Genomic DNA, 27,825 nt, shown 5'->3' on the forward strand with positions numbered 1-27,825 from the left:
CACACTTCCACAGCATGTTTCGCACACTGAAATACGTTTATAAATTTGTTCCATTCCGTTTGCGTTAGATACACCATATTGCGAGGGACATGGAATGTACTCTTTTTACGTAACAGCACCATCTTCTCTTCGAGGACTGTACGTAGCACCACTTCATGATTTGAGCCTAATGATTTGACTATGGTCACATTTAGCTCATCATGAAAATAATCGTTCATTTGGTCGATTCGTGAACATAATATTTGGCATTCTTCACAGGTCAGTTGTACACCAAATTATTCTGCTTTGCCCAATCGAATCACAGGTTCAAATGTTCTAGCACTGATACCAATTATCACATGTTTTGTTTATTGGATAATAGCTTGCGAAGATGAACTCTTTATCGTTAGAAGTACACATCTTTCCTCCTGAAAAGCACTTGCTCAAATGATTTCATGGGCTGACACTGTATTTGCTGGTTTATAGTTATTGCTGACGTCATTGGAAAGGATTGTGCTGACGTTTGAATTTATGGTTTCATCACAGTTGCTGACGTCATGCTGGCCAACCACATTCATACAACTATGTCTGATGTGCTAACGTTTGAATTCATGATTTCATCACAATTGCTGACGAATCTGGCTGTGTACTAAATTCAAATTGATGACTTCGACCCAAGAATCCTTTGTAACATAAAGATACAGATCCAGTATTTAAGAAACACAGCAGTTCTTCTTGTTTTGATGCTTCCATGGGAAAATATCTTACTGGTAAAATTATATTCTTATCATTTTCAAGCTTCACTACGATTCTTAATCCAAACTTTGTAGGGATCATTTGGCTAGCTAAGATTCTATAAGGTACATTCTGTTGTAAATCAGTAATCTTGGTAAATGATTTCATCACATCACGTGTGTTTAGAAACTGCAGACAAGTAGCCATGATGACGTTATCATGAATACTAACTCGAACGATACTTATATATGATGCAAAACTGATGACGTTGCATTATCATGTTCTGGCGTGTACTATTGCACCACAATGTTGCCAGAGGTTTTAGTTTCTAAACAGTTCCGGTTCTTTACTAATGAGTGCACAAACTTTTAAAAATGTCAAAACCAAACTTTGAAACAAAAATTTCGAACAAAAAATTTTAAACAAAAATAAATTTGGAAACGAAAAATTTCAAACAAAAAATTTTAAACAAAATTTTCGAACAAAAATTTTCAAACAAAAAATTTCAAACGAAAAATTTTTCAAACAAAAATTTCAAACGAAAAAATCTCAAACAAAATTCTGACACAAAAAAATTTGGAAACGAAAAAATTTTCAAACAAAAATTTTCAAGCAAAAAAATTTCAAACTAAAAAAAATTTTACGTTTCACGGTTAACCGTCAAACTTTATCCGGTTTTTAACTATTCGATTAACAAATAAACGGTTTTGATCATATTTATCAGTGAGTGCAAAATGTTGAACGAAACCAAGATTTTTAAATGTTAAACAAAACTTAAAACTGAATACAGCAAAGATTTGAAAATCATCAACCAATCAGATTGCACGAAAGATAGTGATCAACCAATCAGATTGCAGGAAAGATAGTGATCATCCAATCAAATTGCATTAACAATAACTTTGCTAGTGTCAGATTACATCACCTTATGATTAAATTTTAAACTGTTGTAGCATGTATTGCCTTTCGTCTATGAGTCATAAGATTCCATAAGGTTAGCTATCAGATTTCAAATCAATCACCACCAATGATCTTAGACTATGAGCTGTGACTAAAGTTCAATGTATTGTTTCAAATTTCGCACCTTATGTTAAAATTCTGTTTATCACCATTCCCAAATTTAAAGAATACTTCTCTTGATATACCTAAGTCTTAGAGTTAATCATATCATTATATGTTCAATAAGGTCAATAATGTCCGTCAATTGTTTACCTGAGTAGAACCAACTGTTTTCTAGAAGTGTGTGTGTACTCAAACTTAAGAAGTACCACAACAAAGGAAATGAATCCCTGTACACTACCTCATCAAGGACAATCACGTGGTACAACGTCTTGCTTACGTTTATATTTGGCGGGAATAATCAAAACCAATGACGCATTATCAAATTATCCTACAAAGTTTCAATGTACCAATGTCCTGGACTCCTAATCCCATCATAGGTCAATAACCGATCACGTGATCATAATGATTTACCCAAAGAACAATTACCAATTATTGATATGACAATAAGAAATGTACCCCTTCCAAAATTTAAGATTGGTACACAAATACACCTGTGTCTTATGAAAAAAGTAATAAATCCTGTACTTATTCAATAATAAAGCCGGTCAATAACCTTTAAATTTTGAATATTTGGCCATAAGAGGAATACCAATGGGTCCTAGAAAACGTTTACCGAATTTTGTTATTTGATAATTCCCAAATTTAAAAGGAAACATAAACATATAAAGGTAATAAACCTCTGTACATATCCATATAACATGCTAAATAGGGGTCAATAACCTCCGAAATTTGATTTTTGGTAGTTCTTTACCTATGAAAAGGGAACGATGTGGACCATCCAAATTTATAGTGGTACATATTGGAGACCTGTACTATGATACCAAATGCTTATATTAAACAATTTCTAAAACCGAGTGGATGAGCCAAGAAACCCCTCCAAATTTTTAAAGGATGCATCAATGTACCCATATCTTATGATAGGAAATGAACCTATATACATGACCATATAACCATATAAGGTAATAAAACCTCATCAAAGGGGAGAAATTGGGCCAAAAACCAAACACATGGTACAACATATTGCTTATGTTTATATTTTAGCAATTTTGTACCCCTAAAAGAGAACGATGTGGACCACCCAAATTTATCATGATACATGTTGAGTCATGTACTATGATACCGAATCCCCTCCCGAGGTGCATCAATGTACCTATGTCTTATGATAGGGAATGAACACCTATACATTACCATATAAGGTAATAGGACCTCATCCAAAGGAATAAATTAGGCCAAAAACCAAACATGTGGTACAACGTAATGCTTACGTTTATATTTTGTCAATTTTGTACCCCTAAAAGGGAACGAGGTGGACCACCCAAATTTATCATAATACATATTAGGGTCTTGTACTATAATACCCAACGTTTAAATTGGGCAATTTTCAAAATTTAAGGGGTGGGCCAAAGTACCCCTCCCAAATTTTTAAATGAGTGCACAAATATACCCATATCTTATGAAAGGTAATGGACCCCTGTATACGTCCATATAACTATATAGGGTAATAACACCTCATCAAAGGGGATAAATTAGGTCAAAAACCTCCGAAATTTGAATTTTTGGCAATTTTTTACCCATGAAAGGGAACGAGGTGAACCAACCAAATTTATCATAATACATGTTAGGGTCCTATACTATAATACCAAATGTTTAAATTGAGCAATTTCCAAAATTAAAGGGGTGGGCCAAGGTACCCCTCCCGGGGGTGCACAAATGTACCTATGTCTTATGATAGGAAATTGACCCCTATATATGACGATATAACCATATAAGGTAATAGGACCTCATCCAAGGGAATAAATTAGGTCAAAAACGAAACATGTGGTTGTACTAAAAATTTGGCAATTTTGTACCCATGAAAGGGAACGAGGTGGACCAAAAAATTATAGTAATATATATTAGGGTCCTATACTATTATACCAAATGTGTAAAATAGGCAATTTCTAAAATTTAAGGGGTGGACCAAGGTACCCCTCCCAAATTTTAAAGGGGTGCACAAATGTACCTATGTCTTATGATAGGAAATAGACCCCTATACATAACCATATAAGGTAATAGGACCTCATCCAAAGAAATAAAATGGGTCAAAAGAACAAACACGTGGTACAACGTATTGCTTACGTTTATATTTTGGCAATTTTGTACCCTAGAAGGGAACGAGGTGGACCACCCAAATTTATTATAATACATGTTAGGGTCCAGTACTATAATACCAAATATATAAAATGAGCAATTTCCAAATTTTAAGGGGTGGGCCAAAGTACCCCTCCCAAATTTTTAAAGGGGTGCACAAATATACCCATATCTTATGAAAGGTAATGGACCCCTATACATGACCATATAACTATATAGGATAATAACACCTCATCAAAGGGGATAAAATCGACCAAAAACCAAACACGTGGTACATCGTATTGCTTACGTTTATATTTGGCAATTTTGTACCCCTAAAAGGGAACGAGGTGGACCACCCAAATTTATCATAATACATATTAGGGTCCTGTACTATAATACCCAATGTTTAAATTGGTCAATTTCCAAAATTGAAGGGGTGGGCCAAGGTACCCCTCCCAAATTTTTCAAAGGGTGCATTAATATACCCATATGTTATGAAAGGGAATGGACCCCTGTATACGCCCATATAACCATATAGGGTAATAACACCTCATCCAAGGGGATAAATTAGGTCAAAAAACCCCGAAATTTGAATTTTTGGCAATTTTTTACCCATGAAAGGGAACGACATAGACCCCCAATACTGATAGAGGTACATACTGTGGTCCTAGGCTACCATACCCAATTTTTAGATTTGGCAATTTCCAAAATTTAAGGGGGGTGGTCCTATGTACCCCTGCCAAAATTTAGGGGGTGGGCCAAGGTACCCCTGCCAAAATTTAGAGGGGTTGGCCCTAGGTACCCCTCGGTCATTGACCCCGGGCCAAGGTCATTGACCTTTGACCTATGACGTCACGAAAATTTTTGCTGACTCGACTAGATATACGGGGGGGCCTACTACTCAAATGTATAGTAATACACTAATAAAAAGTGAAAATCTTATGTCGCCGGAGAATCTCTTCCTCTGACTCGGTAGATGCGCCGTTCAATTAGGACGTAAACCTCTTGTAACTTAGTTACAATGTGCAAAATGAACTTCCTCTTCTTCAGGACACTTTTTAAAGCTTTAAAATTTGTTACTATTGTTTTAATTAAGTTACATTTGATAGAACGATCTGATAAAGTAGTGCCAAGCCCTGTGCGTCATTGTCTGTTAGGTGAATGGTTAATGTAAGTTACTTTTACGTGGATGGTCCGAGCTTCCAATCAAGACCATTCTTATTGATTATTTTATTTGAGCTACGCTCATACTGTATATTCCACAAGTTCAAGTTTGAAGTAACGTAGTCACAGCTAGTTTAATTCGAAATAATTTTCCAATATTATATTTGTTACTAAATTTACATGGCACTCCTCACTTGTTTGTAGCCCTGCATAAATGCAAAATGGTTTTAAAAGTATATTTTACTTTCAAGTATTATTGATTTTTTAAAAATTGTCCTTCAAATTTATTTTATAATTATTTTCTATTTCTTAATTATAACATATTTTCTATCTATATTGTATTCTATGTTACACGTTTATTATTTACATTTTGTGTCTTACCTTTGAAGAGGAGCTTTTGACAATTCAGAGCAGCAAGGACATACACAGAATGCAGGCCTTGGCAATCCAGAGCTTTTTCCCCCACGAAATCACTACTTTTTTGTTTGTATATATATATATATATATATATATATATATATATATCTACTTTTATAGATGGTGATAGCAGGAGCGGATCCAGGGGAGTGTGTTTGGGGTGAACGCATCCCCCAGAATAGGGAACTTTTTATACTGTTTATTTTAAAAATAAAACATATCCTAAGTATTTTTCATCTTTGTATTATAAACGTAAATTAAAACCTAAAGTAGATAGGCCTTACTTTCTTAAGAAAGTTAATTCTACAGAAAAGCTCTTTCTCATGTTCTAATTTTTTCTTTTCTTTCTTTTCTTTCTTTCTTTCTTTCTCTTTTCTTTTCTTTTTTTGCAATCCGCTCTTACCTTGATTTGACTTCGAACGACCGCCCCTCCCAAACAATCATCCTGGATCCGCCCCTGGATGATAGACATTTTAATAAAATATGCCCTCAATGGCTGAAATAAATTCCTGTCAAGTTTCGATCGCTGAAATAAATTTCTGTCTACGGCCCTGCAAAACAGGGACGATTTTAGGGAGTGATCAGTTAGTAATGCCTCCCTGGAGCAACGACACTTCCCCAGAAGTCATATCTCCGATAATTCAGAATGTGATTTGTGCATTATCACTTTTCACTCTCAGTGTCTTGAAACGCACCAAAAAGGAACTGTTCTGAAGTATTTACTGTTTTTTCCTATGACCCCGTTTCAATATGACCAACCTTGGACATATACACATCTGAAATATCACCTTTTATGTCAGTGATCCCGAAAACTATCCATTCGACACAAATATAGGATATTTTCGATTTTTTATTCCTTTCACCCTCCCATTGTCAACTCGAAGCCAACCAAGGCTTATTTTGGACTTACGCAGCATCCACAGTGTCACTTTTCATATTTGCATATGAATTCGACACTAATTTCGTTCGTATTTGACTACTTTTACATGTCACCTTCACCACTTGGTAGGGATTTTTTCAGTATCTCGCCCCCACAACTATGGAGAAATTTCAACCAACTAAGTATAATTATAAATTATCATCTGAAACACAACAGTACGGGTGATCTTTTTGGCAGTGGAATTCGTTAACTACTGTTTCAATATCAATGTATTGGCTTTTTTTGCTGCCATGCTGAAGATTGCCAAAGGGCTAATCTTCATCTGCACTATTGTGCAGTGAATATAGGCTTTAGTGGTTTAATTTACTGAATACTCGCTTAGATGTTGCTCTCGTCACAGAAAAAGTGATATACAGTTATAAAAGAAAAAGGAAATGAGATATCTAATTTTTACGTCCCACGATTATGCCGACTACGCTAATGGAGAGAGTAATGGTGAGAAATAAATGAAATTGTTTAATGAAAAAAGTGGGAGGAAACGGGAGAAACCCGAGGACACTGATGCACACGGTGTTTGTTCATAATAAAGTTCATTCGGCGTGAGCTGGGATCGAACCAAGGACCCCATGCACCATAGGTAAAGTTATAAAAGAATAGGCGTCTAAACAAATACGGAACACTACTATCAATGAGAGTTATATTAGATTTTTAGTTATTTTATTCTAAGTTAAAATTTCAATCAATCTTGTTCTTCATTACTGTTCGAAAACTTAAAGTTGTTGCTGCGAGGACGTGATAAATCTTTTCAGTAGACTTCGCAGTCCCCTCCACAGCTTCTTTTTCATGTAAGGCTAAAGTAGTCTCATTTTAGACATCGAGGGAAAATAGTGGAATTACGAATTTTCAATGGGCCCCGTTTTACTCTGGGCTCCCTCAACGCACTGCCGTTAGTTACGTCACTGTTCAGGATGCATGATACAGCTTCTGCTTTTAGGAATACTTTCTAAGGCAGTACGAGCTTTTTTTACTGCTGTGTGAATTAAGTTGTATTTGCTAGAAGTGTCAGTTAAAGGAAACTAAAGATCCTACACTCAAACACAAATAATCTCTTTCGAAACTCTAATGGAAAACGAAACGAATCGTCCTAAACATGTTACGCTTTTGAAGAGAAAAAGAGCAAAGCAGTAGTTGCACATACGCTTAATGGTGTTTCTTGGATACAAATTTATAACTTACAAAAGTCATGTTCACGTCATGGTTTGATAGATGAAGGGTTAGTAAAAGGAATTCTTACGCTGGTGGTCGTGGGTTCGAATCTCTGCTCTTCTTGTTACTTTTTTCTCTTAGCTACACTTAGTTTGTGCATTCCAAACCTCGAAGTTTGGTTTGGATTATTTATGAAAGCAGGTAGAGAATTAATTGTAGTCGAAATTATTTTCTAATATGAGATTATAATTACATATTTTGTCTTTAACTTATTACGTATCAATTTTTATATCAAATTTTCCAGTCTTTATTTAATTCATCTTCCGGTGTAATACAATGAACATTTGCAGAGCGACGTCAGTCGGACGAAAGTACTACATTCCATTGTTTCTCTAATATACCTAGGTATTTGTTCATATATTTATAAATTGTTTAAGTAAAAACTTATGGCGGTCCACATTATGTGTCATATAATAGACCGTACGGAGGCGGACATAGCAGAAGGCGTATTGCAAATATCCCTGGTGATAAAAAGTAGGGGTCTTCTTCACTAGATTCGAACAACTGTTACAGGCGGTTTTGGTTTACATAGCAAGCATAATACCACTTGGCCACCAAGTCTCGCACGTTAGCCTCTTTATTAATGCAGAACATACTGAGACACTTACATTCACTGGTGTCATGTAATGTATTTCATAAAATTTTGTTAATAAGTGGGTCGAATTAGGTAGCCCTCGAGAGGGCTGATGGTGTTGTGGGCGAGCATTTATTAATAGTGTGTATCGTCCCCTTGGGACTCGATTACAGCTGCCATACGCCGTGGCATTGAATCCACCAGGCAAGAGATATAGCGTTGGGTGCAACAGATCGACCACGCATCTTCAGCACGCTCCCAAAGATCATTAGATGTTCGTGGAGGATTGTTCGACCAGGTTTCCCGCAACCAGGTTCTTGCAACAGAGGCCCACATATTTTCAATAGGGTTCAGATCTGCTCCATGAGGAACCCAGTCAACTATTTCGACATCAGGTTGCCTCTGCAACCATGTCTGAACCACATTTGAATTATGTATCGAGCTATTGTGCTGTTGCAAATATAATATGCCGTCACCTACATTTGCTTTTATTTCCGGAAGCGTTTCATCCAGATGTTCCACATACTTGTTGTACGTTTAGGCGACCAGGAATCCTGTAGATTCCTCCGAAATTTGCAGCCTTGCATATCCATGCCCAACAGTGGACAGTTACATGTCCCATTCGACCAAAACGGGAAACGTATTCAGAGGCGTACCTTTTTCCACGGGGGCGGTAAACACGCTTCGGCCCGAAGTTTGCACTGGAAAATATTTTTTCGTCTGTGAAAACGACCTCGTCCCACACACGTGCAATATTTAACTGTGCAAACGCCAGACGGTCAACCATGTGGTCTTCTGTTAGTCGCTCCTTAACAGCTGCCCTGTATGATGTCAATTGGATTTGAGTCTACGACGGACAGTCGTAACATCGCCTGGGAAATTGGTTTCCTCTCGTAACTGTCGGGCAGACATGAAAGGGTGCTCACGGCATTGGGCAATTACACTCTGATCTTCTTCGGCAGAGGAAACTCTTTGACGCCCACTTCCTCTTTTACGTCTTACATCTCCTGTTTCCTCATATCTCCTCCACCACCTCCGTGCTGTAGCACGGTTAACGCCATATCTCGCGCCTGCCTCGCTATAGTTCATGCCCGCATGCTCAATCAAAGCAATCACGCTGCTTTTAACAGAAGCTTCGTAGTGAGCCATTTTCACACCAGAAGCAAAATGATAACTTTACTTAGGTGTTTGAACGGAACGTGCTTCATGTGACGTCACGTAATAAGGCGGAGTTTCCTCTCATTGCTGTAGACGATATCGTACGCCCTCTGCTGGGTGTTTCGTGACGGAAAAAGTGCTTTTAAGCAGTTCATGGCGACCGCTTTGAAAGCAAATGTAAAGTATGAGAATTAAATTTGTCATATCTGTAGTTTGGTGTAGAGACAAAACAAAATTGGAAACCAAAGGTTTAAGAACAACTCAGATTATTAATATAAAACAAGTCAAAGATTATTAACTTGTATTATCATACAAGAAATGCGAGAATTTTGAAACAAAGAAAAATAACTTAGAAATTTGCAACTGAAGACAAAAAAACTAACTTAAACACACTAAAGGGTATGAGTAGGGGGATTAATGGGGACGTCAGCAATGAGGCTATATGTCCCCGTCTCGATTAACGCGAGGGATGGATTTTACCATTTCACTTTGACGGAATAACGTAGAGGATGGAGAGGAGGGGGAAGATACATAACAGCTATAAATATAAAAATAAAAGTGACAATGTTCGGTGGTGAATAACTCTTGAACTACCCGATCGTACTCAATCACATTTTGAACATAGATGAAACTCGAACCTGGGAAGCTTTTTGTTATTTCAATTTGATATTAGAACTTGCGGAAGAGAAGGGGAGGGTAAATATATGAAAATGAATAAAACTTAATAACTCTTGAACAATCCGACTGATCCCAATCAATCAAACATTCAATATAGATAAGGTTCGGACCTGGGATGTTTTCATTTTTTGCGTTGACGGCACAATGTAGGGGAGGGGAAGGGGCGACTATGTAAAAAAATAAAAATAAAAATGCTGTCTTGGTGACTTCATCACGCTTAAACCACCGAACTGATCTTAATCAAATTATCAACATAGATGAGGTTCGGACCTGGGGTGGTTTTTATCATATCCCTTTGATGGTAGAACGTAGGGTAGGAGGAGGGGAGGGGAGATATCTATAAAAATGAATAAAACTTAACAACTCTTGAACCACCTCACCGATCTCGATCTAATTTTCAACATAGACGACGTTCGAGCCTAGAAACTTTTGTTTTAATATTTTCACTTTGACGGTAGAACATAGGAGAGGATAAGAGAAGGGGAGATTAACATATAAAAATAAATAGAACAACCCTTGAACCATCCAACAGATTTCGATCAAATTTTCAACGTACATGACATTCGGGCCTGGGATAATTTTTGTCATACCGTGCCCCCAACATGGAGAGGGGAGAGGGATACATAAAATCATCGAAAATGACCAATATCAAAGAGTGCTTTAGTAATAGTAAAACCATAACATATTACTATTTTTCTTTAATTTAGCCCAGCGAAATCGGGGTGCGACTTAGATTCAAGGACGTCTTAAGTTCGAGTAGTTATCGAGTAATAATTAAAGATATTAACGTGTTATTGAATTACTTTGCTAACAATAATAATAATTACTACTATTATTATTATTATTATTATTATTATTGAAGATTTGATCATTCAAATATTGAAAGATCAAAATATTGAAATACCTTAAGACAATTAAACGTGTGTCATCGCCGACTAATGATCACCAAAAATTCTAAATTTAAACAAAATATTCACACATGGTTCCGACTTGAGAACCTCCAGATTATTAGCTAGCGCCTTGAGCACAGATCCACGCTCTATATGCGCTAAATGGTATGTTTATGAAGTATGTTTAAATTAGATTTCCTTGCCTCCAGTTACAAGATTCTAAGTTAGTATTTTTCGTTCTTTCAAAATTTCTTTCGATTTCTTTAAATCATATAAGTCAATAATCTTTGGCATAGTTTATATTAATAACGTGGTTGTTCTTAAACCTTTCGTTCGCTATTTGGTTTCTTCTCCACACCAAACTACAGATATGATACGTTTAATTCTCATACTTGTCATTTGGTTTCAAAGCAGTCACCATTATCTGGTAAAGCAATTTTGTTCGCCACGATTCATGAGTTTTGTAACAAAACACGTCAAGAAATGAGTTAAATGAAGGCTGCAAGAGTTTATATCAAAGTTGAGTATTGTGAGCTAGTGACAAGCATGTAATAACGTCTCGTATTTGAAAATAATGTTAGCTACTTTTAATTCACTAACTGGTATTAGATTTAATTCAAGCTTAAAAAATTGGAATGAACAAACTCAGTGTAGCATAAAGAAACAAAACGTAAGAAGAACGGACGAGATTCGAACCCTGGACCACCAGTACAAAAATCATGTTCACTAAACCCTCACCTAACAAGCCATAAACATCTATAAGTTTTAAATTTGCAAGCAAATGATACCATTATACGTTTGTGCAATCAATGTTTTGCTGTTTTCCTCTTCAAGAACGTAACATGTTTACGACGATTCGTTTCGTTTTGCATTAGAGCTTCTAGAGAGATGATTTGTGTTTGAGTATAGGATCTTTTGTTTCCTTTGCGCTTGCTCTCGCATCTGCTCCGATTTGTTACATGATTTAGTAACTGTTGTACTATTGTAGATTGCGCGACTATTTTCGTACTAGTTTGTTTCGTATTAGTGATTTATTTCGTGTTACATTTTAAGCAAAGGTTTTCCATTACCACAAGGGAGAGATTCCGTGGTAGGAAAATGTTTCATTTTTGGCCCTTTTCGCAACAAATCAACAAGAAAATACTTGTGGAAAGTGTCAAAGATGGGTGTGCCCAGACCATAAAAAAGATCGTGTGTTACGATTGCTTAGGGTAGAGAATCATTCAAAAAGAGTACATTAAATCATTCTACGTGTATAATCTATCAGAGAAGGTTTATGCTGTTATTTCAACACTTATACCTAAACACTTATTTAATTTTCTGTTCAAGAATGTTACCTCTATATGTTAAATAAGATGCACGTAATGTTTATTTTCGTCAATATTCTTGTATTAATCAAATATGATAATTTTAAAATATTTTCAAACGTATATAATACTTAATTAAGACTGAAGACCGAATATTGCTAAAAATCATAACACTATAGACAAATAGTGATTCTGTGCAATAGCAGAACGCGCGACCACTCATGTAACGGTGGAGGGCGCGACCAACGCAGTGTTAAACCAACATTTATTTCATACTTATTGAGATTTCATTTACAGTAGGCCCGGCTATACATTACGAGATAAATCCTAGGAAATATCTTATGATTTATTATTAACTGGTAGATTACGCTGGACTCTTAATTGTGTATATGGAATAATGGAACGTGGGGTTATACAGAGGATTTTGGATTTCTGTTGGCGATCAATTAATCTTTACCCTAGTAGGGAATACTGGTTGGTCCGGATTTCGAACAGTAATGAAGATCAAGATTGATTGAAATTTCAACTTAGAATGAAATAAATAAAAATCTAATCTTATACAACTCTCATTGGTAGTAGTGTTCCGTATTTGTTTAGATGCCTATTTTTTATAACTTTACCTATGGTGCATGGAGTTGTTGGTTAGATCCCAGCTCGCGCTGAATGAACTTTATTATGGACAAACACCGTGTGTATGAGTTTTCTCGGGTTTCTCCAATTTCCTCCCACTTTCTTCATTAAACGATTTCATTCGTTTCTCACCATCACTCCCTCCATTAGCGTAGTCGGCATAACGTGGGACGTAAAACTTAAATGTTTCGTTTCGTTTTTCTTTTATAACTGTATCTCACTTTTCCTGTGACGAGAGCATCATCTAAGCGAGTATTCAGTGAATTAAACCACTATATTCATAGCACAATAGTACAGAATGAAGTTTAGCTCTTTGGCAATCTCCAGCATGCAGAGCAAAAGGAGCCAATACATTGATATTGAAACAGTAGTTAACGAATTCCTCTCCGAAAAAGATCACCCGTACTGTTGTGTTTCAGATGATAATTTATAATTATACTTAGTTGGTTGAAATTTCTCCATAGTTGGTACTATTTTTCAGCCCATTTCAGCAGTGTTGCTAATTTAGCTATACTTATTGACTCAGAAAGAATTTTAATGTTTCTCCCGTGACGGCCCGGTTTGCTACTTTTTAACTATTATAATTTTTGCATTTCATTGGAAGAATGAAAGTTTTTAATACAAATTTAGTAAACCTTTCGGTTCTTCATGTCTCAGATATTGTTTTTGTTTACTAAAGAATATCTAATTAAATTGAAAACTCTCATTGAAATCATTATGATTCATCTGGGTGTACGGAGAAATAAGAAGTGTTTGTACAGATTATGACTTGCTGAAAGAAGTACTACTGAAAATTGGGGCAATGAGATTTTACACAAAACCAATCAATCCGCAATCCAGCGATGGTCCATCCAGTTACTGCGCTTCGGCTAGCTGCGACGTCATCGATGATGACTTATTTCAACTCATAATATGGCTGTTGACTTTCACAAATCAGATGAGTTGTTGATGGATTTTATTATAATTTAAAGGCATGTATGTTGCTTGTTAGTCTTCAGCGAATAAAATTCAACATTTCAAATTTTACTATAACTCACTTATAAGCCTACACCCTGGTTAAAGACAATCAAGAAAAATGGAGAAGAAATCGAAAATGGAACTTAGAGCGACTAAGAAGTATGGGCAGTGATGTGAAAGAAGAGATTGAAGAAAAATTCTGTGAGACTGGCGATATGGTAGACAATGTAGAAAATAGTTGGGGAAAAGTTAAACAGATTATACTTCTTTGTGGTGGAGAAACACGTTGTGCGTGGGTTTCCTCGGGGTCCTCCCGTTTCCTCACACTTTCTTCATTCCACCATTTCATTCGTTACTCATTATCACCGTCTCCTTTAGCCTAACCGGCATAATCGTGGGACGTAAAACTCAAAGATTTCATTTCATTTTTTCAGATTATACTTGACACACTCCACAACAACATTGGCAAGATGGAAAAGGTACCGAAAAAAACCGTGGGTAATTGAAGCGATGCTTAAGAAGATGGAAGAACGTAGAAGGACGAAAACCACGGACATGAAAGAATACAGAAGACTGAATAATGAATTGAGAAGAGAGACGGAAAAACCAAAGAAATGTACGGTACATGGAACAGATATGTTAAAAAATAATGGAACTTCAGCAGCGCGGCAGATATTACCTGATGTATCAAAAAGCACAAGAATTAAGAGGAAAAGCTAACAAATGCATACGCACATTCGGAATCGAAGATCAACAAGGCCATGTAGTCACTGACCATCAAAGAATTATTAGAGTTTGAGAAGAGTACATAAGAGATCTGTATGATCAGAAGAACCGCCCCAAAGATATTGAGGTCGAAGCAGAGGAAGAGGTAGACGATGAAGAAAAATGACCCAGTACATTGAAAAATGAAGTAGTACAAGCCATCAAGGACATGCGAAGGAGAAAGGCTACTGGGGACGACGACAAACCAGCAGGTTTACTCAAGGGATTACGAGACAATGCAATTAATGTACTGACTTCACTTATTAACAAGATCTACCTGAGTGTAGAATAGCCAAAGGATATTTTTTGGTTGTTACAATGATAGCATTACCCAAGAGAAAGGAAACAAAGAAGTTCAGCAATCACAGAACCATTAGCCTTATTTCCCACACTGGAGAGATAATTGCGCGCATACTGAACAGACGGCTGGAAAACAAGATAGAAGTTATGTTGGACGAAGATCAATTCGGATTTCAGAAAGAAAAAGGCACCAGAGATGCCATTGGGTTGATGAGAATTATCTCAGAACGAGTTCTGCACGTACAGGAAAAGTTGTGTTTATGCTTCATATACTATCAAAAACCTTCCCAAAGGGCCAATTGGACGAAACTTTTCCAAATACTTAAAGACATTCGGGTCAACTGGAGAGACCGACGGCTTATTCGCAAACTGTACCTACTTAGGACAACGAGTCAAGTTGCGCTTGAATGAAGGAGAAACCAATAGTGTGGAAGTTGGAAGAGGAGTAAGACAATGATCTAGTATGTCGCCGCAATTATTCAATATTTACAGTGAGTGGTTAATGAAGGAAGCATTAAACTCTAATGGGAATTGGAGATTTCAAGATTGGAGGGCAGATCATTGACAAGATCAGGTATGTTGATACAGTAAATGATAGCTATAACCGAAGAACGACTACAGGAGATGATTAACAAAATAGCCGACACTGGGAAACTACATGGAATGGAAATCAACATTGAAAAGTAGAAAGTCATGAGAATATCCCGTGGAAATACGCCCTTACTGGTCAGAGTTGAACAAAAAGCACTTGACGAGGTTGACAGTTTCAAATATCTCTTAAGTATTTTGACGAAAGACGTGTATTGCGTGAAATAAACCAGGTCGAGAATTGTTATAGGCAAAGAAGCATTCAACAAGAAAAGGTCACTCTTAACTAGCAGCCTTAATATTGGACTAAGGAAGAAATTGGTCAAGTGCTATATATATATATGCAGCATTGGACTTTATGGTTCAGAGACTTGGACATCACATAATTAGAGATGCAATATTTAAAGAGCTTCGAAATGTGGTGTTGGAGGAAGATTGAGAAGATAAAATGGACAGAAAGAGTAACAAACGGAGAGGAGAGAAGAGAACGCTTCTAGCGACCATCCTTCGTAGAAAAAGCATTTGGATTGGACACATCTTGCGAAGAAATTGTCTTCTTCATACCGCCATAGAAGGAAAAATGGAAGGAAAGCGGTGAATAAGAAAAAGAAGAATACAAGTGATCGATGATTTGAAAAATAGAAGAAAATGTTGGAAGTTAAAAGAGGAAGCTGTAAATTGAGAAACATGGAAGAAACATTTCCAGATCCAAACTGAATATTAAGAAGAAATGAAATAAGAAAAAAATAAGAAAAAAATCACTAGTCCCAGGACCTGCCAAAAAGCAGAATACTTAATAATAATAATAATAATAATAATAATAATAATAATAATAATAATAATAATAATAATAATAATAATAATAATAATAATAGCCGTACACATAAAAAAGATTTTTAAAATCTGTGGATTATAGGTTGAGTTCAAAATCTAGTCATTTTGTCTAAAATAAAGCTTATTTCTGAAGGCCATTTAGCCTATTTTCTTCATAGGTTGTTGGCAACACTGCATTCCAGAGCTAGGACTGTGGTAACTCAGGGTTAGTGACATCCAGTCCTAGGAACCATTATCAAATGGAGAATTTCTCTTTTCAAAAATCCTCCTTGTGAGATACACATAAAGCAGTTTTAGATTTGTTGCTTATCTGAGGTTCTTACTTCGTTAACTGTTAGTGTTTTCGGAGAAGAAGAAAAAAAAATATGCCGACGTTAATTTATTTATAAATCAGGTTAGTGTTGCAGTCAAAGAATTTTTACTCCTAACGGTGCTTTTGATTGTCCTCTAGAATATTTTTCAGAGTGTGTTTCGTACAAGGGGTCCAGAAGCACGTAAAGAACACAAAATTTACAGTAGAAATGAATGATGCAAGTACTTAGACGTAAAATAACGTAACCAAATCTAACCTAACCTGAACTAACCTAATAGTAGAAATAAACGAAATTCTATAATTTTTTGGAAAAATTATGCGGGACCCCTACACTAATATATCATAAACTAAACTAAACTAACCTAACCGAGTGTGAACAGAAAGTACCAAAATTGTAACATTTTTTAGAGTAAACAGCAACCATAGGCCTATTTTTCGCTGGCCCACATGGCAATATCCTACTTAGCAAAGTTCAAATTCACTGTATCCACCAAAAGTAATGGTTAAATAATAAATTATTTCACAATTTGCGTGATAATATAGGGTTCAATAACAACAATAATAAAGTAGTTTATAATTTCTCCCCCAATATTTCTTATTTAATATCTTTAGTTTTACTCATTTTACAAAATATAGCTGAGCGAATGACAGCGAGGGAAGGGGTTAGAAGCCTGTCAGCAGGGCTAGTTTTTCACCCTTATCACAGTTTTAGATAAAAACAAGGTACTAAATTCTGGAACCATGAAGCGAGTTGGTGGATATTCGAAATGTTATCGAATAATAATAATTACAATGTAAAACAGAAACGAATTTGTGGTAAATGTATAACGTGTCCGTGGTTAGCACCCGTTTCCCATGAAGTACCAAAATGCACTATGTGAACAATACCATGTACTGAAGTCAACACTATCAAAGTTCGGGGTATCGGGGAACAAAGTTGAACCATTTACTCCCATACTGAAAGGATTAACTAGCATTAATTATTGACATCCGCTGAACGAAAACAAAATAAATATTTCGACAAATTCTGGGTTCGAATCTTGCTAATGTCCCAGATAAGGAAGTCAGGAATTTAAGGCTCATATTCAACTTAGAATGTTAGGTCCTAATGTTGCATGAAAAAGGATGTTTTACTGTACTGCGCCGAGCGAGGTAAATACATTAAAAAATTCTTAACCAAACATGTAAATAAAAATCGGCATTCGTAACAAATAAGGACGTACATAATCATAATACGCGAAATAAGAATGATTTTCATTTGTGTAATCACCGGTCAACAATGTATCAAAAAAGTGTAAGTTATGGTGGTGTTAAGTTGTACAACATGTTGCCAATTGATATAAAGTATGAAGAAAATATGAAAAGGTTCAGACAAAAGTTAAAGTTATTTCTATTAGAAAATTCTTGTTATACGATTGAGGAGTACGTAAATATCATGACAAGGTAATATTACTTTATTTTACTCATGTAAATTTTTTGTACATATGACGCATGTTACACTTACTTGAGGACATTCCTCGTACCTGTAAGTTCATACAAAAGAAATAAATACAATATTTACCATTCGCCAAATACTCAAAAAAAAAAAAAAAAAAAAAAAAAAAAAAAAAAAAAAGGAATACAATACCTCGGTACATCAACTATTTATTTACGACTCGGTTAGGAGAGAAACATTATACAACGTTCTTACAGAACTTGGAATACCGAGGGAGCTAATTAGATTAATTAAGGTATGTTAAAATGAATCCCAAAGTAAAGTCCTGGTAGGAAAATTTTTGTCCACGAGCTTTCACGTCGAAAATGGCCTGAAACAAGGAGATGCGTTGTCACCATTATTATTTAACTTCGTTCTGGAATACGCTATAAGGAAAATCAAGGATAGCAACCAGGGCCTACAGTTGAACGGTATTCACCAGGTTATGGCATATGCTGATGATGTCAATTTAATAGGTGATGATAGGAGAACAATAAAAAGAAATGCAGAGATCTTATTAAACGCTTGCAGGGACATGGGCTTAGAAGTAAATGCAGAGAAACTAAATACTTGGAAGTGCGTCGGGACCGGAATACAGCAAATTATAGATGCGTTAAAATATTAAATAATACTTCTGATAAAGTGGATAGTTTCAAATATCTAGGATCAATATTGACAGAGGAATATCATATTCACGAAGAAATTAAATGTCGACTAAAAGCAGGGAATTCGTGTTACTATTCGGTTCAAAATCTCTTGTCGTCGCGAATTCTGTCGAGGAATTTGAAGCTTAAAATATACAAAACGATAATCATGCCTGTTGTTTTGTATGGCTGCGAAACATGGTCACTTACTCTGAGGGAAGAACATAGACTGAAAGTATTTGAGAACAAGATCCTGAGACGAATATTCGGACCCAAGAGGAATGGCAATGCGGAGTGGCGGAAACTTCATAACGAGGAACTACATAATTTATATGGTTTACTGAACATTGCTAGGGTCGTCAAATCTAGGAGGCTTAGGTGGGCGGGTCATGTAGCTAGATGGAAGAAAGTAGAAACGCTTTCAAAGTTTTGAGAGGAAGACCAAGCGGAAAACGACCATTAGGAAGACCTAGGCGCAGACGGGAGGACAATATTAAGATGGATCTCGCAGAGATTGGAATACAAAGTAGAAACTGGATGCGATTAACTAAGGATAGAAGTCAGTGGAGAGCTTTTGTGAACGCGGCATTGAATCTCCGGGTTCCATAGGCCATAGAGTGAGTGAGTTAGTTATATATATCTTTTATGACTCACCTGACAAAAAAAAAAAAACTTCAATGAGGCATCTGATTTAATTGCTACTAATTGTTCTCGCATTACTTTTAACACTGCAGTGGTCCGCGTTCTACTCTTGTAGAACATGTGATTTATTTTTAGAACCCTGAGCAATTGGCAACACTCTTGACTTTGAGTTTTATATACCTCTCTCCGTCAACCATCTGTAAATCCCAGTATATTTTCAGCGCTTGCTCTCGCATCTGCTCCGATTTGTTACATGATTTAGTAACTGTTGTACTATTGTAGATTGCGCGACTATTTTCGTACTAGTTTGTTTCGTATTAGTGATTTATTTCGTGTTACATTTTAAGCAAAGATTTTCCATTACCACAAGGGAGAGATTCCGTGGTAGGAAAATGTTTCATTTTTGGCCCTTTTCGCAACAAATCAACAAGAAAATACTTGTGGAAAGTGTCAAAGATGGGTGTGCCCAGACCATAAAAAAAATCGTGTGTTACGATTGCTTAGGGTAGAGAATCATTCAAAAAGAGTACATTAAATCATTCTACGTGTATAATCTATCAGAGAAGGTTTATGCTGTTATTTCAACACTTATACCTAAACACTTATTTAATTTTCTGTTCAAGAATGTTACCTCTATATGTTAAATAAGATGCACGTAATGTTTATTTTCGTCAATATTCTTGTATTAATCAAATATGATAATTTTAAAATATTTTCAAACGTATATAATACTTAATTAAGACTGAAGACCGAATATTGCTAAAAATCATAACACTATAGACAAATAGTGATTCTGTGCAATAGCAGAACGCGCGACCACTCATGTAACGGTGGAGGGCGCGACCAACGCAGTGTTAAACCAACATTTATTTCATACTTATTGAGATTTCATTTACAGTAGGCTATACATTACGAGATAAATCCTAGGAAATATCTTATGATTTATCTTCGAAAGAATGTTATGACATATCTTGTAGGAAATCCTAACCTTTTGTGCCATACACGTGAAGAGAGTTCCTGTCTGAGCGAATGGCGATTTTCAATATCATGAAATTATTGTATTTAATAAAGGTACTAAATTGATGAATTCCTATGATAACTACATTATACCGATATTAATACCAGGTGCTATATTGTTAAATTGGACACCTTTTAAAAAAAAAGGCATAACTATCAGAAGTTTGCTGGTGGCGCACCACATTTAGAAGGTTTACACTCAAAATTCAATATTTTGCTTGAAAAGACATTTAGTTAAAAAATTCTACAAGCAATTGAAATAAATACAAAGGAGTACACCTGTATTTCATATTTACAAGTGTAATGTTTCTTGTGCAAAATCAATATAAGTGTATTACGACGGATAAAAATAAGTGAGGGACAATGTTTAGCGATTTTTTTTAACGTACTTCTGGACCCCTTCTGCGAAACATTTACGTGAGTGCATATGAAAGATGAACGGTGATACTATTTTCCACCACCTTTGTATTTCTGCAAAGTTTACAGAAGCTGTAATTTATAAGTGGAGCGATACTACCATGTTAATATGACCACTGTTATTCAAACTCGTATCATGGCCAAAACCCACTCGTTTTCACCACCTTCGCTGACGCGCCCGCTTCCTTCGGACGCGCACCCTAACTAACGCTCGGGCCCCCGTTACACCCTGCCCTAACTCAGTTACATAATATTCGCACCTTCCGGCGCCCACCTAGGACACGTTGGTTTTGTGTTTTACGCTATACTTTTTATACTATACATCCGAACTCCGTATGTATAAGAAAATCGTAATAGAATTGTAGATTTTCAAGTGTTGCTTTCGATGGGACCCTTGAATTTTATCTGTGCGGTGTGAGATATGTTCATGTCGCTCAGTGCAAATCATTTAGGAAACAATAAAAAGGAAATTAGTAAAAAATTATAATTTTTCAACGATTACGTCGAGTGGTGCGCCACAAGTAAACCTGCTCGATCAGAAGATAAAGTAGCAAAACCTACCTCATCAGTTGTTTTTTTTCACCTTCTTTCACCTGATGTCGTTTTACTCAAAATCGTACGAATTTTCTTTCCGATATAGAGCGTGTTCTAAACAAGAGAAATCTCATATAATCGTTCACAACACAGGAAATAACATGCGATCTGGTGTCATACACGTTGAGGTTTGGTCTCTAGGAAAAATCGTAAGAGATTTCTTAGGATCTATCCTATAATGTATAGCTTGCCTAAATGGTATATTTCATAGTTTGGTGGTTGGGAATTTGTCGTTCACGCAAAACTGCCAAACTTGAAGTAAAACTAGTCCAGACGGAATTCCCGGAAGAATAAGACTACCAAAAGGTAGTACAAATTTGAGAAATAAAGTGAATGTACACGGAAATTGAAGCCCATTGAGTAAAATTCATTCATCTTCATTTATTTCTTCATAATTGGCCGCCAAACAGCAGGAATGCTGTATAACTGAGCCAGCTAGTTCAAATCTAATGGAACTGTGCGAATCCGTAGGAGGACGGAAATAAGGCATTCTCCATTAGCTCATAAGCGATAACAGTGAAAACACGATACTACTACATTCCCAAGAATTCTCTGTCATTTTTCTGGACTCATGTTTAGTTGATGGTGGCCAGCTTTATTGTAGAATCGAAATAAAATTTGCAAGTTCGCTAATTTCTATTAATATTAGGTTAGGTTAGATTCTGAACATGTGGTCCCTTTCGTCTAAACAGAAACTGTTTTCCTTATCAAAACAATTACATCTCAATCTAGAAATCTAGGAATGCAAAAATTGTGTCACTGGATTTTTTTTTTTAAAATTATATTACACGTTGGTAAAGTATGGCAATATTGAAAGTACATTTCGAGTTGGATTACAATTCACACACACACACACGAAAATGGTTAACGAGACACTTGAAGAAACGAAGACGTCTACTATATTTTACCTACTGTATTTCATATATTAATAGTATTAGAAAAAACGTTTTACTTAAATACACTGTACCGATTTATGTTTTTTTTTTTCATAAATGAAAAATATGGAAACATATCTCTTTATATAGTTCGAAGTTTGTAGTTGTGTTTTGTGTAAAATGTGTTTTCCTGAGATGAGTCTAGTAATTGCATACGGTACCTTGTAAAGTTTTCCAGATGGGCACCTTGCTTTTAAAATGAGTCGCTCGCAAATTATTTTCACAAAATGATATGGAATAGTTTGCTGGAGGTAGTTCTGTTGTACAGTATACAAATATTGTTCCAAACTATTGAAATGTGTGAAGTACATCTATATGAAAAATACTTCTGAAACTTCCGACTAATTTCTTTTCCAAATTTGTGGTTAAGACGTCAGCAGACATATTTTCTGGACACTTTTGCCGTAAGGAAACCTTCATAAGGCTATCTGATACACAACAGAATAGTAACGCGCATTTCCCCATCACTTATTAGCTAAGTTACTTTCTATGAAAACCAAGTGTAATCCAAGATTGTTAACTCTGAACATCTGTGAAAAAAAAAATATTTGGAAGACTTTTATACGTGAACTAAATCTCCGTATTTTGGGCCATTCCTTGTATATACGTAATTAGTACTCACAGCGTTAAAACATTATTCGAGTAGTTTGCTGTAGTAATGATAAAGGAGAATGTTTCTCCCTGAGATTGAAAGAAATACTGGGAAATCATTGGTAACCTGGTTAGGTCCTTCCAGAGGAAATCGTCTTTGGGAATTTCGTATCTCCGAGAGGCAACATTCACTGTGGTAGGGAAATACACTTCTTGGGCGGTTTTGGAAAAGTTTGTCGAGGAACTAACATAAAGTACCAAAAGTTACATTTGACTGAAACCAATATTTATAAGACACAAGTAAAATAACAGAATATTGTTTATTTGTAAGGAAAAATAACTGACCGTTCAAATCGTAAAATGAAACTATTAATGTCAATAGGTCCTTGTTCTTCTTTTACAAAAAAAATTAATATGAATAGGTTTTTTGCAAAATAAATTTATATTTAAAATGTGATTAAGTAGAAAGGTAATATAATTTCTAAACTTTTCCCTTGACTAATTTTAAAACGAAATGGAATTTGTCGTTAGCATATATGCTAATAGGAGTGTTCAGTGTTAATATGTGGTGATATTGGTGTTGATTTTCGAAATATCGAAAAACTTCATTACATCGCTAGACAAATATACTATGAAAGCAGATATCGTTTTATGGAATATTTCAGTTCAGTAAAGTATATCGTATACTTACGCTCTAGTATATTTGTTCTTTCTTTAATTTAACTTAGGTAACCGCTGTACTATAAAAAACATTAAGTGGGTATATGCCCCATTTCATTCTATATAAGAGCTCTCTAGATGTAATTTGGTTCGTTTGAGCGCCTTCTGTGCGAAAAATCCGTTCATTTCCTGTAAAAACTGGTTGTTGGGATCTAACATTAACAAGTAAATCCATGTTCCATGTAACATTGATACTTAAAAGGACGCTATACACCAATACAACCAAGAAATACCATAAGTTACTACATAAATATTCAGTGACAAGAAAAAGCTGGAAAACCGAAAATACCGAAATTGGGTAAGACTTGTAAATTAAAACATACAACAAAGAAGACAAAATAAGTTTTACTAGAAATTGCTAGCACTAATGTATTTGAGCATGACAAATTGCTGGAGAGAACAAGTTAGTTTGTCTGCAGAATATTACAGTAGGTGTTGAAAATGTTATCCATTTTTATGTGAGAAGTTTGTATAACATTGCTTTTCATATTTTATTTTAGAAATATAAGCTAATAATGTAGCAGAGGATATCTTAAGGTTAACGATTTCTGTCCTCATGCAACACTGACCGTACGTTGGGAATTCGTAATTTTATTTAACCAGAAACACAAAAAGAAAGCAAGAGAAAACCAAAGCAATAAAATTTACCTATGTATAGCAAAAACAAATATAATCCGCATGGAACATAATATTGCCCCATAATGTGCTTGTATGTAAAGTAGAAGAAAAATACACTAGGTTAATAAGAGACTAAAGAAAGAAAAAACGAATATTGTTCAATATATCGATATTTCAATATGGTTTTGTATTTTCGGTACTTATGTACATCGATATTGCAGTGTGAGTTGTAGGATATTTTGGAATACTTTAAAATACTAGTTTCAGTACCTTTTTCATCCTTAGTGTGATCGGTGCAATTCTAACCACTAACTTAATTTCATCTGAAATGGAATTTACCGTGATTTTCTCCCGGCACGTTCATAAATATTGTTAAAACTATTAATATTTTTCTTATTGTTTTCATATTTGTTTTTCTTTCTAGAATATTAAGTGCTGAAAATTTCAAATCTCCAACTTGAACATTTTTTGTGCTTGCGAAATGTCTTTTCATTATTTGAGTTTCGCAAGTAATAAAATGGTAACGGAAACAGAATATGTTCCTGTTAAAGTTGAAATGAAAACAGAGAACGAACCGTTTGAGGAATGTAATTATAAGCTATATGCTAGTAGTACTAATGACGATAACGATCCTCTTGCAATACGGTTGGAATGTAAGGGACGAGAAAGTGCAACGGAAGGAGAAAATATCGCTTCAGAAAGTAATCAGGATGAAACAATATCAGATTGGAAACTAACTTCGAAAGAAATATGTTTGGTCAATTCTTTGTCAACAGTTGAAATACTTGTAAATGCCAACAATTTTCAGAGTAATATCAAGTCAAAGTCCTCCGATTTTACACACAGCACGGAACAGTCAAGCAGTTTGAACTTTGCCACAATTGGAGATCAAAACGATCAGGAAGAGCACCTTGAAGAAAATGTTCAAGAAGCAGATAAGAATCCTCAGGCTCTCAGGTACGTTTAATGCCTTTATTTCACCAAACTTATGTCTATATAAACACTTTTATTTTAACATTGGCAATACTTAGCTAAGTATTTCTTTTTCGTTTAACTTAAACTGAGTTAATGTAATTTTAGACATTTGAATACATAAATGAATTCATGCTTAGCTTTGTAAGAGTTTAGACAATTCGGCAGTGAAATAAGAATCCAAACATTTTGTTTAATTGCTATAAATCTCTTGCTTACAACAAGCTTTGAGTGTTAAGATAGAATACTGATACGATTCTGAGTAATGTCACGAGCCATTCTTCTCATAAAAAATTGCTCGTAAGTAAAGCGATCAGTGAGTAATACTTTAAACAAGATACAAACTGCTGACAAATCTCAAGACTGTTTAATTGAAGTCTTCTAAAACACTAACTGCATTAGGAAATATGTGTATTTTGTGGACGGAAATTTCGGTGATAGGTTATGTATTATTGGGAAGAGTATCTCATTGGCTTATATAAAACTTTCCCTTCTCGAAATATTTTTATAATAATTAGCTTATACTTTTGAATTTATTTTTTTTATCAGTTCTAAAGCTGTAACATTATTTTTTATATACGTTACAAAGTTAATGAGTATACCAAATACAGACATGAAGAGATTATCGATTTTCTTTTCAGGTGTTAACGTTACGGAACACTTTCACTTATTGTGATTGTTCTAATTTTGATGTATGTCTTTCTACTAGACCAATCAGAAAGTCAACTTTTGTAAACAGTTTGTTTTAATATACAATCTAATTTACATCACTGATAAAGGTTCGAGTCTCAAGTTTATACCTTATGAGGGCGGGTTTTATGTTATCTTCGTTTGTAATACTTCGTTTGCCCAGTTTGTTAATTTTTCGGGAGACGAAAACATCTTCAATATATCTATTCGGAAGACTAATATTTCAGAGTTTCTAAAAAATGTATTGTGCTTCTAAAACCTCTGATACAGCTGCTCTTCTCTGCCATACGAGGTATCTCATGAAACTGCCAAGAATCGACATGCGAGCCAACAAACACTATAATCGATTGTTTCGGAGCAGTCGATTTCTTGACGTACGAGGGCTGCTAGAACATGGATTATTGTTTCCTCGTAAGATTTATGCTAAAGGTCAGAATCGGAAAAATTGTCAATATGATATATTGCATCTTAAACGACGGTATGACCTTGTACCGCAGATAAAGGTTACGGTTGAAAGGGCATTTCTTGCTACTTTGCATGAAATTTGCCGCTAGAGTAATATTTTGTCAATCATAACTTCTTTCTCTGCTCTGTTTTGTGAGCACTGACCACGTTACGGGGCTATTGGCTTACTGGTAGAGTATGACCTCCTTTACAGAGGGTCTCGGTTCGACCACAAATCCCGACAAATAGGCTATGTACTCTACGAGCACCGTTTGCTTGGATCTCTCGGAGTTCTTCTGTGCCTACTACTTTATTCATTACACCATTGCCATGCATCTAATCCTCATCCTCTCCCTTATCCTGGGTACATTATCATAGGACCATGCTACAAATAGGTGTTTACAAGCAATCTGCTCAAGAAAAGAGAGTCTTAAGAGGTTTAAAATTCGATTAGAATTGATAGGATCCGATAGCATTAAAATGAAACGAAATTATTGAACCATTTAATTACTGTTCTGCTGCTTCGATCTCTCCAAATGAATACGTACATTTCTTGATACTTCGTTTGACCTAAGACAGCAAAACTTAGTCTGTAATGAAATATCATAATTATAGCTTTAGAGTTTTTTGCTTTATTGTTTGTTTATTATTCGTTACATCATCGTTAAATTGAGAAGTATTGCAAGCAGTGCTTTATAGTTGTTTAATGCAACGGCAGGCAAACACTCTATTAGGATGATATGGACTGTGACCCCTTTATTAAATAATAGTTTATTAAATCTTTGAGTTATTTCCAGTTAGCAATTGAATAAATCTAATTTCAGGTCTTCAATAAACTCACGAAATGAGTTTCGTTTTAGGAACATTTGTTGGATATATTTTCCTTAAGAGACACGTATACCGTTATTTGCTAGAAGTAGATTGCATAATTAGGTAAGTAATGTTATTATGTATTCTATTATACGGAAAGAATTTCAGTTCTGTGTAGCTCAAATCATGAGACTTATGTGGGGATTATGTGCAGATGTTATTTGTGACAAAGGTTAGAAGTAAAAAGGGCACCTAAAATCTATGCCTGGCATGAGAAATGAAACAGTTAAATTATGATAGAAGCTGGGAATCGGAAAAAGAGAACCGATAAGAAGGAAGTTATCTAAGAATTTCAACTACAATGCCTTACATGTGTAGGAAAGGAGTTCCTCCTTTTAGTATTACTAAAACTTGGTTTCAGGCAATTTTGTCTCTCTCGCGTTTAGACTAGTTATAACCAATATTCAACTGTGTTTATATCATAATAGTTCCATGTATTTTTACTGTGAAGGAAGGGGACGTTTGAGTTATTAACCATTGGTTCTCACTTTTATTAAAACAAAACTACAGCGTTCCTTGGGTTTTTTACTTTCAGCATATAAAATTCAAATCAATGAAATATTATATTTAAGTAAATAAAACCCACTTAAG

At 35.3% G+C, this 27,825-nt stretch overlaps 1 protein-coding gene across 2 annotated transcripts in view; it reads left to right on the forward strand.

Annotated features, from left to right (window-relative positions):
- Positions 1 to 16,470: 16,470 nt before the first annotated feature.
- LOC145689973 (uncharacterized) overlaps positions 16,471 to 27,825 on the forward strand; it is a 47,311-nt gene continuing 35,956 nt past the window's right edge. For both annotated transcript variants that reach the window (XM_081764386.1, XM_081764385.1), the window contains exons 1-2: positions 16,471 to 16,687; positions 24,683 to 25,215. In XM_081764386.1, the coding sequence (XP_081620512.1) occupies positions 24,740 to 25,215 (476 nt within the window). In that variant the 5' untranslated portion in view covers positions 16,471 to 16,687; positions 24,683 to 24,739. The remainder of the gene's footprint in view (positions 16,688 to 24,682; positions 25,216 to 27,825) is intronic.

The sequence above is a fragment of the Thermobia domestica genome, chromosome 7, assembly GCF_964235325.1.
Source record: "Thermobia domestica chromosome 7, izTheDome1.hap1.1, whole genome shotgun sequence".
Classification (NCBI taxonomy): Eukaryota; Metazoa; Arthropoda; class Insecta; order Zygentoma; family Lepismatidae; genus Thermobia; species Thermobia domestica.